General features: G+C 44.5%; 2 protein-coding genes across 2 annotated transcripts; both read right to left on the reverse strand.

Annotated features, from left to right (window-relative positions):
- Window positions 1–2,760: 2,760 nt before the first annotated feature.
- LOC108207797 (uncharacterized) lies at window positions 2,761–7,509 on the reverse strand. Its single transcript, XM_017378227.2, has one exon. The coding sequence runs from the start codon at window positions 7,507–7,509 to the stop codon at window positions 2,761–2,763; it is 4,749 nt and encodes a 1,582-aa protein (XP_017233716.2).
- A 1,132-nt stretch (window positions 7,510–8,641) lies between these two features.
- Window positions 8,642–11,984, reverse strand: LOC108207798 (equilibrative nucleotide transporter 3). Its single transcript, XM_017378229.2, has 9 exons — window positions 11,923–11,984; window positions 11,701–11,805; window positions 11,187–11,342; window positions 10,929–11,072; window positions 10,711–10,816; window positions 9,878–10,053; window positions 9,640–9,797; window positions 8,840–9,098; window positions 8,642–8,755 (listed from the first exon to the last, which is right to left on the reverse strand). Exons 1-9 carry the CDS (start codon window positions 11,980–11,982, stop codon window positions 8,642–8,644), a joined length of 1,278 nt encoding a protein of 425 aa, XP_017233718.2. The 5' UTR covers window positions 11,983–11,984.
- Window positions 11,985–13,172: the final 1,188 nt, after the last annotated feature.

The raw sequence follows: 13,172 nt of genomic DNA on the forward strand, positions 1-13,172 counted from the left end.
TTGTATTTTCCGGTGAGAGTTTTTCGCCGGTTCGCAAATAGTTGTTTGTCGCCGGCGGTCTTCTTTTCCTTTTCTGGCTATATTGTAACGTTATCTTGTTGAGTTGTCGTAGGTTAGAGTTGTGGTTGGGGTATCCTGGCGGTCCTCGAGTTTTCAACTCGGGCATTGCCATTGTCTTTTCCTACGCTTGTTGCTTTCTTTGTACGTTGCCTGGTCGCTTGGGTTAGTTTTCTAGGGTTAGGTTTTTTAAGCCCCGTCGGCCCGACCCGATTTGGCCCTCTGTACTCGGGCTCGCCTCTTTTTCTTCTTTTTCTTTCTTTCCGAGTACATGGCTTATGTTTGCCTTCTCTCGTTTGCAGGCAAATGGATCGGTCGGGTGACGTTGTGGGAACCTCTTATTCGGCGGCGGATCACTTCAGCGATGCGCTGAAGTTTCCCATGGCCAACTTTCCCTCTCTACTGACCGAAGCGGATCTGAAGACGTTTCGGATAAAATACCAGATCCATCGGTCATGGGATATTTACCCAGCCATCGCTAATGACTGCATCTATCAGACTCCAGAGTCGGAGGACGGCCACAGGTGCGTGGGTATCTCCGAGAACGCCTTTAAGTGCGGCTTTCGGCTCCCGATGCTCCCCCTGCTGAAGAAACTCTTGAAGCAGACGGGGATCGCCCTGGGACAGTTGGACCCGAATGGATTTACGTATATCAACGTATTCCAGCATCGGTGTCTGATGGCCGGCGTGTCTCCTCGGCCAGCTCTTTTCTGGAATCACCATGATTTCAAAAAGAATGCTAAGAGCAATGGTTTTTACACCATTGGCCGCAAAACTGGTCGACCGAACTGGTGTGAGACCAACTCCAGCAATAAAGGGACCCATGAGCGGTGGTTCTACTTGGGGGGTCATTCGATCCACAAATTTTCCACGTGGAGGGAGGTCGACCCCTCAATCATCACCACTCCCCTTCTGGTCGGCAAGGACCTTGAGGACTTTGAGAAATTAAGCAAAGTCCAGGAGCCGAACCGGATCTTGCTATCGACGAGCCGGGAGAAGGAGTGGCTTTTTACTCTTTGGGGTAGTGACGGTAGTCTTCCTGTTTCTTCTAGGCATTTCCTTAATTTTTCCATTGTTTCGTTTATACCTGTGAACTGCTTTGACACTTGTTCTTTTGTGCAGTGTCTTCCCGGACCGAAGCCTTGAAGCGGAAGACGGCGAAGGCCATGGCGGCCAAGAAGGAGGCTGAAGCCAAGGCCCGTGGCGAAACAACAGTAGGTGCCATAGTCCAGGCGGATGTGGCTAAGGAGAGGACTCCGGAGGTTGGTCGTACGGATGGGGCGACCGAGAGAACCTCCGAGGTCGTGGAGGTCCCGGCCGCCGAAGCTTCTAGGAAGAGGAACAGGCCGGACGGCTCGTCGGAAGTCCGGCCATATGTTCCGGAGTGGTCGGTTTTGGCGACCGATTCAATCGCGCTTCTGGCTCCGGAGCGGATCAAGGAAGTCGCGGGCGATCTCTGCCGATCGCAAGTGTTGCCGGCCGACCGGGGGACCTATGAGTCGGCAACTGCTCTGCAGGCTTGCGAGCAGCTGATGTGCTTTCTCTCCTTGGTAAGTGTCTTCGTCCTTTACTTTTTCGTTTTATAGACCCTGGATACATCTTTTAACTTTATCTATTTTGTGCAGGCTTCTCCCTGGGCGGCGGCGGTGACCGATAAGGTCCAGGATATGCAGAAGCAGATGGCTGGGGTCAACGCCCTTACTATCCGAGCCAATCTTGCCGAAGATACCCTGGCGGCCCTAAAGACAGAGCTGGATGCCGCTCATCAGGATGTGAAGGACCTTCGGGAGTCCGAAGGACGTCTGAAGGGGCAGGTAGATACCTTGAGCAAGAGGGTTCAGCGTCGCAACTTGGCGTTGAAGGCCGCCCGGAAGAAGGAGAAGAAGGCGAAGAAGCTTCTGGAGAAGACCGAGGATCGGTTCATCGAGATCGGGTATGACGAGGCGGTTCGCCGGGCTCATAAGGAAGGCTTGGATCACAAGCTACTTCTGGACGAAGGTGCTTCTGATCCGGTCGGCCGTGATGATCCGGACGAACCTCTGGTTGTCTCCTCTGATCCCGAAACTGATTATTCGGAGTAATCTCCACTTTTGTAATTTGTTGGCCTGCGGGCTGTTTATTGTAAGAACGATCTGCCTTCGGGCTTTGTACAAATATTTCGCCTTCGGGCTTTTAATTAATTTTGCCTTCGGGCTTGCTTTCGATACTGGGTTTATCTCCATACATGTATCTTTTTCCGATGTCTTCGATAATGTTTCGATAATGCCGATGTATGTCTTTGACTGAAGAGTCTCGATACATGTTTATTTTAAGTTCGAGTTAATGTTATGTATGTCTCCGACCGAAGAGTCTCGATACATGTTATCATAATTTTCAAGTTGTATATCTTTAGCCTAGAAATCGGCTTCAGCACAATGCCTCTGGATTCCCCCAATATTTGGAGATTGTTACTATCTTTAAGTTAGGATTTCGATCGGCCCCATTTAGAGATAGAATCAATCGTGCAAATATTTAGGTTATCTATGGGCAGCTCCTTCGGTCCCGTAATTTCGCTCAGGTTGCCCCGAATTACGGGATCGGTCGGAATGTTAAATAAGTTGAAATTACTCAAAAAATTTGAAGTAGGAGATTTTATTCATTGTAAGGGAAACAATTACATAATTGTAAGGAAGTGCCGAAAGTAAAATGTTCGGACGGGAAGCCTTACTGATAATATTTCCGGAGCTGGGAAGCGTGCCAAGTATTCTTAATGAGGCTTCCATCCAAAGCTGCTAGTTTGTAGGTTCTTGGCCGAACGATCTCGACAACAGTGTAAGGTCCTTCCCAGTTGGGCATAAGCTTGCCTTGCTTTGTTGGCATAGAAGTTGCCAGATCCCGGAGAACCATGTCCCCAACTCTAAAGGAACGCTTTCGGATGCCCGAATCATAATACTGAGATGCTTGCTGTTGGTATCGGACGTTCCTCTGATGGGCGGCCTCTCTTTCTTCCTCTAGGAGATCCAGGTTGCCTCGGAGGCCATATTCATTGGTGTCGGGATTGAAGAACTGGGTTCGGTAAGATTCTAGGCCAACCTCAACTGGAACAAGTGAGTCGGTCCCATAGGCTAAGCGAAATGGCGTTTCTCCTGTCGAAGAGCGAGGGGTGGTTCGGTATGCCCACAGGACCCAAGGGAGCTCTTCGGCCCATAGTCCCTTAGCTTCTCCCAGGCGCTTCTTGATTCCTTGAAAAATGATCTTGTTAGCTGCCTCGATCGCCCCGTTCCCTTGTGGATGACCGACCGTTCTGAACCTCTGTTGAACGCCGAAGCTGGCCAAGAATTCCTTGAACTTCTTCCCAACAAACTGGGTGCCGTTATCGGACACACACACCATCGGTATTCCGAACCTCACAATTATCTGCTCCAGGAAGAATTTCTTGGCAGCCTGTTCGGTGATAGCTGAAAGTGGTCGGGCTTCGACCCACTTTGTCATGTAATCAATGGCCACTATGCAATATTTGGCTTGCCGGGTGCTGGTCGGTAGGATTCCAACTATGTCGATGGCCCACATGGAGAAAGGGATTGGGCTGAGGACCGAAGTCATTTCTTCCGGGGGTTGCTTCGGAACATTGCTGTGGATTTGACACTGTCGGCATTTCTTTGAATAATTGGCCGCATCTTCTCTGAGGGTTGGCCAAAAGAATCCCTGTCGGAGTATCTTTAGGGCTAGGGATCGGCCGGCCAGATGTTCGCCGCAGATGCCTTCATGAACTGTCTCCATGGCCAGAAGTTGTTCCTCTGGATCCAAGCATCGGAGCAGGGGCTGAGAGACTGATCGCCTAAAGAGTCGGCCCCCGATCAGTGTGTAGCTAGCTGCTCGGTATTTTATCTTTTGGGCTTCCTTCTTCTCTAAGGGCAAGAACCCCTTTTCTAAGTATGCTCTGATGGGGGTCATCCAATTTATGCCTTGATGAATCTCCAGGCAAGATTTCTTGTCGACCGAAGGCATTTTTACCTCCGTTAAGTAGATGGACCCCGTCAGATTCTGTGTTTCGGCCGAGGCTAATCGAGAGAGAGCATCGGCGCGGCCATTGTCTTCCCGACCGATGGCGCTCAATTCAAATGTTTCGAAAAACTGAGTTTGTTCCCGTACTTTAGCGGCGTAAGCCTTCGTTCGGGGCTCTTTCTGTTCATACACCCCAGAAAAGTGCTTGACAACCAGCATGGAGTCGCTGAAAGCCCTCAAGTGCCTTACCTCTAGATTTTTGGCTAGACCCATTCCTGCCAAGAGGGCTTCGTACTCGGCCTCATTGTTGGTCAAAGGGAAAGTGAACCGGATGGCCTGACAAATCTCAAATCCATCGGGACTAGAAAGGATCAATCCGGCCCCACATTTTGACCCGGCCACCGACCCATCCACAAACAACTTCCACTTCCCAGGAGTCCGAATGAGCTGTTCCTTCGGTTCCAAGTCCGTCGGCCCGGAAAAACGGCACTCTACCATGAAGTCAACCAAGGCTTGGGCTTTAATGGCTGTTCGGGGAACATACTCTAAGTCGTATTCCCCCAATTCTACTGACCAGGCGACGACTCTGCCCGAAGCCTCCGGTCGGCTGAGAATCTTCTTCAGGGGTTGGTCGGTGACCACTTGTATCGTTCGCCCTTGAAAATAGTGTCGCAATTTTCGGGAGGCCATGACCAGCCCATATGCGAACTTCTCGGCATTCGGGTATCGGGTTTCGGCATCCCTCAGCATATGAGACACATAGAAGACCGGATGTTGGTTCTTCTCGTGCTCCTTTACCAAGACCGCACCGAGGGTTCGGTCACTTACTGCCAAGTACAGCTGGAGGGTCTCCTTTGGATCGGGCCTCAGCAGCAGAGGGGCTTTAACCAGATATTCCTTTATTTCTTCGAAGGCTTTTATGCAGTTCGGCCCCCACTCAAAATTCTTGGCTCCCTTCAAAACTTCAAAAAAGGGGAGCGCCTTTTCTGCCGACCGAGAGATGAACCTTCGGAGGGCTGCCAGTCGCCCCGTTAGCTTCTGAATGTCCCGAATGGTCTTCGGGGCTTCAATCTCTATCACTGCCTTTATCTTCTCGGGATTCGCCTCGATCCCCCTTGCGCTGACCATATACCCTAGGAACTTGCCACTACAAACCCCGAAGGTGCACTTGGCGGGGTTGATCTTCATGTTGTTCTGTCTTAGGGTCTCGAAGCATTCCTTGAGGTCATCGGCGTGATCTTGAAACAAGGACTTCACTATCATATCATCTACGTAACATTCCATGTTTCGGCCTATCTGATCGGCGAAGACTTTGTTCACCATCCTTTGAAAAGTGGCCCCCGCATTTTTCAGGCCGAAGGGCATCTTGATGTAAGCATAGGTTCCCTTCGGGGTGATGAATGCTGTCTTAGGAATATCCTCGGCATCCATGGCGATCTGATGATACCCTGAGAATGCATCCAAAAAGCTGAGTATTTGATAGCCAGAGGTGGCATCTATCAGCTGATCGATGTTCGGCAGAGGATAGTGATCCTTCGGGCAATTCTTGTTGAGGTCGGTATAATCGACACACATTCTCCACTTGTTGTTTGACTTTTTGACCACCACCACATTTGCCAACCACTCTGGATACTCGATTTCTTCAATGAACTTGGCCTCCAGTAACTTCTCCACTTCGGCCTCAATCACTTTTTGCCTCTCTACAGCGAAGTTCCTCTTCTTCTGCTTCACGGGCACAGCTTGAGGATGAACATTTAGCCTGTGCCGAGCGATCGACTCATCCAACCCCGGCATATCCTCGGGCCCCCAGGCAAAAACATCATGGTAGCGACGGACCACATCAATCACTTTTTCCTTCAACCCTGGCTCCATATCTTTACCGATCCGAACCATTTTTCCCGAGCATCCTGCATATAATTCCACCTCTTCGGTTTCAGTGCCCGGTTCGGCTATCGGGTTTGAGAGATCATTTCCAAACTTCTCCAACTCAATATGGAGGGCATGGCCGCTGCCCCCAGGACCATCTTCGGTTCGGCGCCGTTTGTTTCCTTCGGCGCCACCTAGATCCTTATCTTTCTCCAAGTCTTCCAGCATAATGATCCTAGCTGCCTTCTGATCACCTCTCATCTCTCCCACCCCCTTTTCGGTCGGGAACTTCAACTTAAGATGGGGAATAGAGGCAATGGCTTCGAAAGCAGTGAGAACAGGTCTCCCCAAGATGGCATTGAAGGGACTCTCAACTCGGACCACATAGAACTTGACCTGTTTTTCCACAGTATAAGGGGATTTACCGAGCAATAGGGGCAAGTGGATCGTACCTTCGATCGGGACCGGCTGATTGCCGAAACCATAGAGGGGTGCCTCATAGCAGGTATCGATCTGCTTGCCTTCCAGGTTCATCTTCTGGTAGGTGTTGTAGTAGAGGACGTTAACAGAACTTCCCCCGTCAACCAGAACCTTCCAGATCTTGTTTTGGCCGATCACGGGGTTAATGACCAACGGATCCTCGTGCGGCAGCATAACATCCTCATAATCTTCTTGTGAAAACATTATAGGATACGACTGTTTGGTGGAGTTGATGCTATAGAGGTTGTAGACCTGTCGGGCGTACTTCTTCTTAGCCGTTTTGCTACTTCGGTCGAGAATTGTTCCCCCGAAGATCGTTCGGACCTCACCTCTGTACCTCTCACCTTCTTCGGGCGCCTTCCCTTTATCTTCTTTGGGACCCAACCGATCCCTCAGATCCTTAACATACTGGTTCAAATCTCCAGCCTTGACCATCCTTTCTATTAACTTCTTCAAGTGGTAGCATTCATCGGTATTGTGCCCGTTGTCACGATGATAGTCGCAATACTTATCAGAGTTTTTCTTGTAATCTGGGATCTTCATCTTCGGCGGTCGAACGAATCCTGGTTTTCCTTTAATTTCGTTAAGAATCTTGGAGACAGATGTATTCAGAGGAGTGAAAACAGTGCTGTCCCTATCTCTCCTTCGTTCGGCCCCCCGATCCAGCTTTTCATCCCTTTCATCTCTCCTGCCTCGGTGGCTATCATTCCTTTTTCCCCTGCCGTCCGAACGGGAACTGTACCGATCATCTTTCCGGTCGCTCTTGTGTCCCCCGATGGATTCCATCTTCCTTCTGATGCTCTCTCCCCGCAAATAGATGTCATTCAGCGATTTAGGGGGTATATCATACAAAGATGATCGGAGCTTCTTACCCTTCACCGGATCCAGACCGGCCGTCAGGAACCCTGCAGCCTTCACCTTATCCAGATTAGTGACCATCCCAGCCTCTTCCTTGAACCTGGCCAAGTAGTCGCCCAACTCTTCATTGGGTCTCTGTCGGCAATGAATTAGGGCTTCTGTATCCTTCTCTCTTCGGCACAAGTGAGAGTAGTGCCTCAAAAACTTGCGTTTCAATTGATCATAAGAACTGACCGACCTTGGTCGTAGGGATCGGTACCACATCGTAGCGGATCCCTTCAGGTAGGTCTTAAACATCTTGCATAGCATGATGTCACAATGTCCCATTCCAGTCATCAGAGGACTCGTACTTGTCGCAGTGATCGATCGGGTCGCCCTTCCCGTTAAACTCATTCATCTTCGGGAACTGTCTACCCGGGGGCGGCCGATATTGCTCGATCTCCTCGACTATCACTGGCTCATGGGTCAACGTCTTGTCCCCAAACATGGCCTTCTCCATTCGGCGAAGTCGGTCCCTAACGTGGGGACCTTCCTCTCCTTCGGTATCCGAAGGTGTGACATGCCTATGACGAGGCCCTCGGGAATGCGACTCGGAGTCCGAAGACCCGTCTTGGTCTTCCCGATTCCTCTTCTTATTTCCTTCGCCTTCCGGCACTCGATCTCCTTCGGCATCTAAGGCCTCTCGGAGGGCTCTCTCTTGGAGCTCAATCTCTTCCCTTTGTAGCTGGAGGGCCTTCAGCCGGAGTTCGTCGGCTTCCCTCTTCTTGGCTTGTCGGGCGGCTTCTTGCTCTTTGGTCTTGGAAGATTGGGCTTTAGCAGCCTGCTCTTCTCGCCATTTCAACAGCATCTGCTGTTGTTCTTCGGGGGTGGGCAACAGCCCTTCGGGACTATTGCCAAAGTCGAAACCTGGGTTTGGGTTGGAGGTATTTCCAGTGGTTTGTTCGGTTGTGTTTGTCATGGTGCTGATTTATGAGAATTTCTACTTGCAGGTCCCACAGACGGCGCCAATGTTAGAGCCAATGTTCTGCCGGATGCCAAAGCTTGAATATGACCTGAAACAGAGAAGAATGCGAGGGTTTGTCCCCCCGATTCACCTCCGGTGTGAGAATAAGTTAGCGGCTCTAGGAAGGGTTTAGAGAACTGCAAGCGTGTATGTAAAAGTGTATGAAGTTGTGAATGAATTACCCTTGTTCTACCAGTCCTTTATATAGTAGTAGGAGGAGCCCTGCTATGTAACGTCCCCGCCCGATGCGGGAGGGAAATGATGGTGAGTAAAGGAGGCGGGATTCTCTCGCTCGACCGTTGCAGTTGTAACGTTGGAGTTTCAAATGATGGGCTGGACCTGCTTTGGGCCGTAGTGAATTGGGCCGAAAGGCTTATAACCCAACAATAATGATTAAAATTTAGCCGTACTGCCAATTAGCCACAACCAGTCCAGAGCAACACCTGCAAATATACCGCCCAGAAGAAATAAAACTAGCAGATTTCCCAATGCATTTTGCTCCGGACCCTGAAGATGAACAATATGTTATTAAACCTTAACATAGAAATACTCAAGTTCGTCACATTTCAAGTGATTGTCTGCTCGACGCACCTTGTATCCTTTCGGAGCTACAGTCATGACACACACAGTTAGGTAACCATTGGTTAATCCCAAGAATGAAACAAGGAGAATCATCCACCCCTGATCACCATATTTTGCAGTGAAATAAAACGCAGGTATGAGCAAGAAACGGGATAGTATTGCAATCATGAGGCCTTTCCGAGATTCCAATTTGATCAAATTTATCAGGGGAACGTATCTGCCAACTAGATCCAGGACGTTGTACATTGCTATCAGAACAAGTGGATACCTGAAAACCAGTACGGATAAATTAGCAAATATTTACAAAATTTTGAGAAAATAATTTAATTTATGCAATCCTTGGTTATTAATGATTAGGGGAAAACTTGGTCAACCAATGACTAAAGTGTATATACTCCCTCTGTTTGTGTTTATTAGACGTTTTAGAAAAATGCACTTGTTTGTAATTATTAGTCGTTTTCAGTGTTCAATGCAATGTCAACTATCTCATTACTTAGTTGCCCTTATTTATTGTCTATATTTATAATTAGATGTTACAAAAGGTGTGTAAAATGAAGGGGCATGAATGTAAAATAGTGCCTTCTTAATGATAGTTTAACCATTCCAATAAATTTTCTTAATACCTGTGCAACATCCTTAAACGTCTAATAAATCAAAACAGAGCGAGTAAATATTATCCAGTGTTGTAAATCCAAACCTGAATCAGAATAATAATTAAACATGACTATGCTCAGAGTAAAGAAACAGGACTTCTTTTGTGCAATTTAATTTGACATAGTAAACTGGCCGGATTAAAGTATTGCACTTACCATGAACCCAACTGGTGTTTACCAGTGTTTTCGTATAAGAACCCGGGGAATATTGACAAGGTTAGGACATATATCAGAAACAAGTCCAATAAGTAATCAATGTTTTGAAAGAATAACTGTTTTTTGGTAAGCCTCTGAGGATTAGCATCGTTGTCAGCCTGCAAGACCAGAAGCTCCAGTTTAGATTCATGCCTTCGATAGAAATATTTGTAATACAATGAATAAAAATCTAATGTACATTCTGAATTTCTTGCTTCTGGATGCCAGCAGCAGCAAGATCACATGTAACAGTTTTTGATCCTTCAAATGCTGCTCTGGAGCGATAGAACTTAACTACTGGTAGTTTAGGGAAAATAAATGCATACAAAAATATGCAGATAAATTCTAAGAATGTGGATATAGCAAGAAACAACACTGCAAAACAATCAAAATAACTATGTCAGGTTAACCTCAAACTAAAATTTGTATTACTGTTCTATATGCATTTCACTTACACAACTAACAATAAAGTAATTTATGACATCTTCAAGAACAAAAACCAGCATTGACTGTCAGGCTTATCATTACATTTAACTATTCAAGTGTCTAACAATATATAACGTAATCTGATACCAGCCCACTTCAATAGCATACTTATAGACAGTGTTAACAAATAAGCAAGATTATACATGTTGATGTTTAACATTGTAGGCGAGTTACACCTCTCTTCCCTTGGTAACAATAGTTCTAGATTTTGAATCTCAGCGGAGTTAGGGTGTGTAAAATTTTAAATATGTAATCAAAAATGACCAAATTTTATTTTTGTACCCATTGCTCCGTTGCTCCATTTTAACCCATTGCTCCATTTTAAATCTAGAACTATTGGTAACAATAGTTCTAGATTCAATAGTTCTAGATTTGACCCATTGCTCCGGGTAACAAGTGTATTAACATATAAGCATGATATAAAAATGACGATAAACTGAAACAAAATTATAACATAAAGGCATCATTTTAAGATAAATAAGAATTTGAGATCACTGTCAAAGAGCTCAGCAACTCAAAGTTTCAGTATAAGATGTGGACATATACTTGTTCCCTTTCGAAGACCATTTGCTGAATTTTCAAATGCTGCTTTTGTCACAAGCCTCAAACCAGAGGTAAGAGCTCCTGATGCAGCCAAACCACCAAAGAATGACTGCAAAATTTATAAAAACAAAACTTTGGAATCAAGCAATTTAACTCAACTATCTTGCAGATAAGACAACCTTTAAAGCAAATCCTCGATAACATAATAACCACATGATCACCTGCATAAACTCCGGGCGCATGAAAGATAGGTCTCCTACCATTCCACCCTGGACATGAGCATCTGCTGCTCCAAAAGCACCAACAAAAACACATATACCAATAAAATATCCGACACTCCCTTTCCCTGACGTAGCCAAATCGAACTACAACATCGATATGTAATTTCCTCAAATCAGTTAGCCCAGAATAGATTATTAGCATTACTTAAATGTATACAATCATATAATCCAATAAGTCTAAAGGAGTGAAATACTTACCACTATAAGTGCAAAAGTACTGACACAAAAGAGGATGTATCCGGCTATATTACGTTTTCTAGTATCAATCTTTGACTCGTTATAAGTAAGTATTGCCATTATTCCTAGTGCAAATGGTTGATAGACGAGCGTAAGTACTCTTGATGGATGGTAATCCTTCAAAAAAATAAATTATATTCATCAAACAAATTATATAGCAGACCTAATTACCACATTACACATAAGCAGATTGCATCTGCCGTCAGATAATGAGTGACTATGACAAAAGCTATACAAAGGAAGAGCCAAAGTGCATTAAGAAAGTCTTTTGGCACATTATAACATTTCCAGGGGCAGAGGGAAGCATTTTCTAGAGAAACATCTCTTAATTATAGTATAAACTTTCTGATTCCTAATTACAAAACAAACTTCTTAATGCCTTCCCAAGTAATTTGTAAGAAGCTTAAAACAAAGTCATCTAGCTGGACACATGTCGACTTTCGAGTTTTCTTCAGGATAATTGAGAGTAACTTACAGGAAATAATTCATAGTAGTAGTCGCCTATTGTCAACATGCTATTCCATGAAACTAGTGATCCTAGTCCAAGGAACCAACACACAAGAATTGCAAGTAGTGTCCCCTGAAACAAAATTTCAGTACAATACTCAATCTCATCATACAGAAAATAAACGGGTAACACAATAAATCTTTAAGGTTCAAATTAATCGGAAAAATCAAACAAGAAGAATCGACAAACCTCAACCCTGACTGGAGCTTCACTTGAAGGTGTCATGGCTAGTACAATGAAGCAATTCATATCAAAAGTTTAACTTTTGTTCCATTAATATTTTATATTACATTTCTAAATATACTTTAGAAAAAATCGCCAAACAACTCTAATGCACATAAAAAGATTTCATGAGAATAGTCTAATGAGTAATGCAGTACCTATTACCTAAGCAAAACATAACTCAAACAGTGATTTGTTCACAGATAAGGAATAAAATCATCCTACCAATCAACAATTATAGTAGCTTTAATTTATGTCAAAAAAAGAAAGAAAAAGAGATGTAATATAAAAAAACATTACCAGGAGGAAAATGGTAAGGAACTATTTGGGTGTCACAGTCTAATATTTAAAGATTCAGAGCTGTCTCTGTCAAGAAAAGATTGAAGCCAAAGATGAACAAATACGAACGTGTGTGTTTACTTATGGTATATCTGCCAAATTAATCCTGAGATGAGATGAGATGACAGGCAGAAATTGCTCTCATGCAGTTAATACAATGCACGCTCAGTCGGCAGTCGCTCATATGAGCTGCCTAGGTTTAAACGGAGACTAGCGTAGCATAGATATTCCTTTTCATTCTTCTTTTCTTTAACAAAATATATATGCTGTGTCTTTCTGATGATACGGGGTTCGAGCACGGTACGTGGTTGGAACTTGGAACAAGAATGGTGTTAAATCAGTACGAGTTTGAAGTGTGTTTGGTTAGGTCGAGTACTAAAATCAATATATACCATTTTTATTATAAATAAGTTATTAATTAAAATTATTAATAAAATTATTATTATTATTATATTTTTTTGCATCATTGATTTGATTTTGTAACAAACATTAATATTTTATTATATAAATAAAAACAAAAAATAGTAAAAAAATACATCCCATGCCCACCTCCCATTTGAGTATCAAAATCCTGTTCATTCTAGATTTAAAGTATGAGTTAAAGATATTATTTTCTCCTCCCATATCAAATATGGGTTTGAAATGTAGAAACCATATAGCTAAATGGATGTACATACATTTATTGTTGAATTTGTGCCCTCGTTTATTTTTATGTAAATATTTTTAATAATACTTTTTAGAGATATATTCACAAAAACTGTTATAGACATAAATATTTTCCCGAGAATTTTCATATATTTTAAAAAAATTCTCCAAATTTACGAGAAATAATTTTCCGCCCAAAATTTTTCAACAAACTTTTTGAGAAAATTTGTGAA

Source organism: Daucus carota, chromosome 2, assembly GCF_001625215.2.
Source record: "Daucus carota subsp. sativus chromosome 2, DH1 v3.0, whole genome shotgun sequence".
Taxonomy (NCBI): Eukaryota; Viridiplantae; Streptophyta; class Magnoliopsida; order Apiales; family Apiaceae; genus Daucus; species Daucus carota.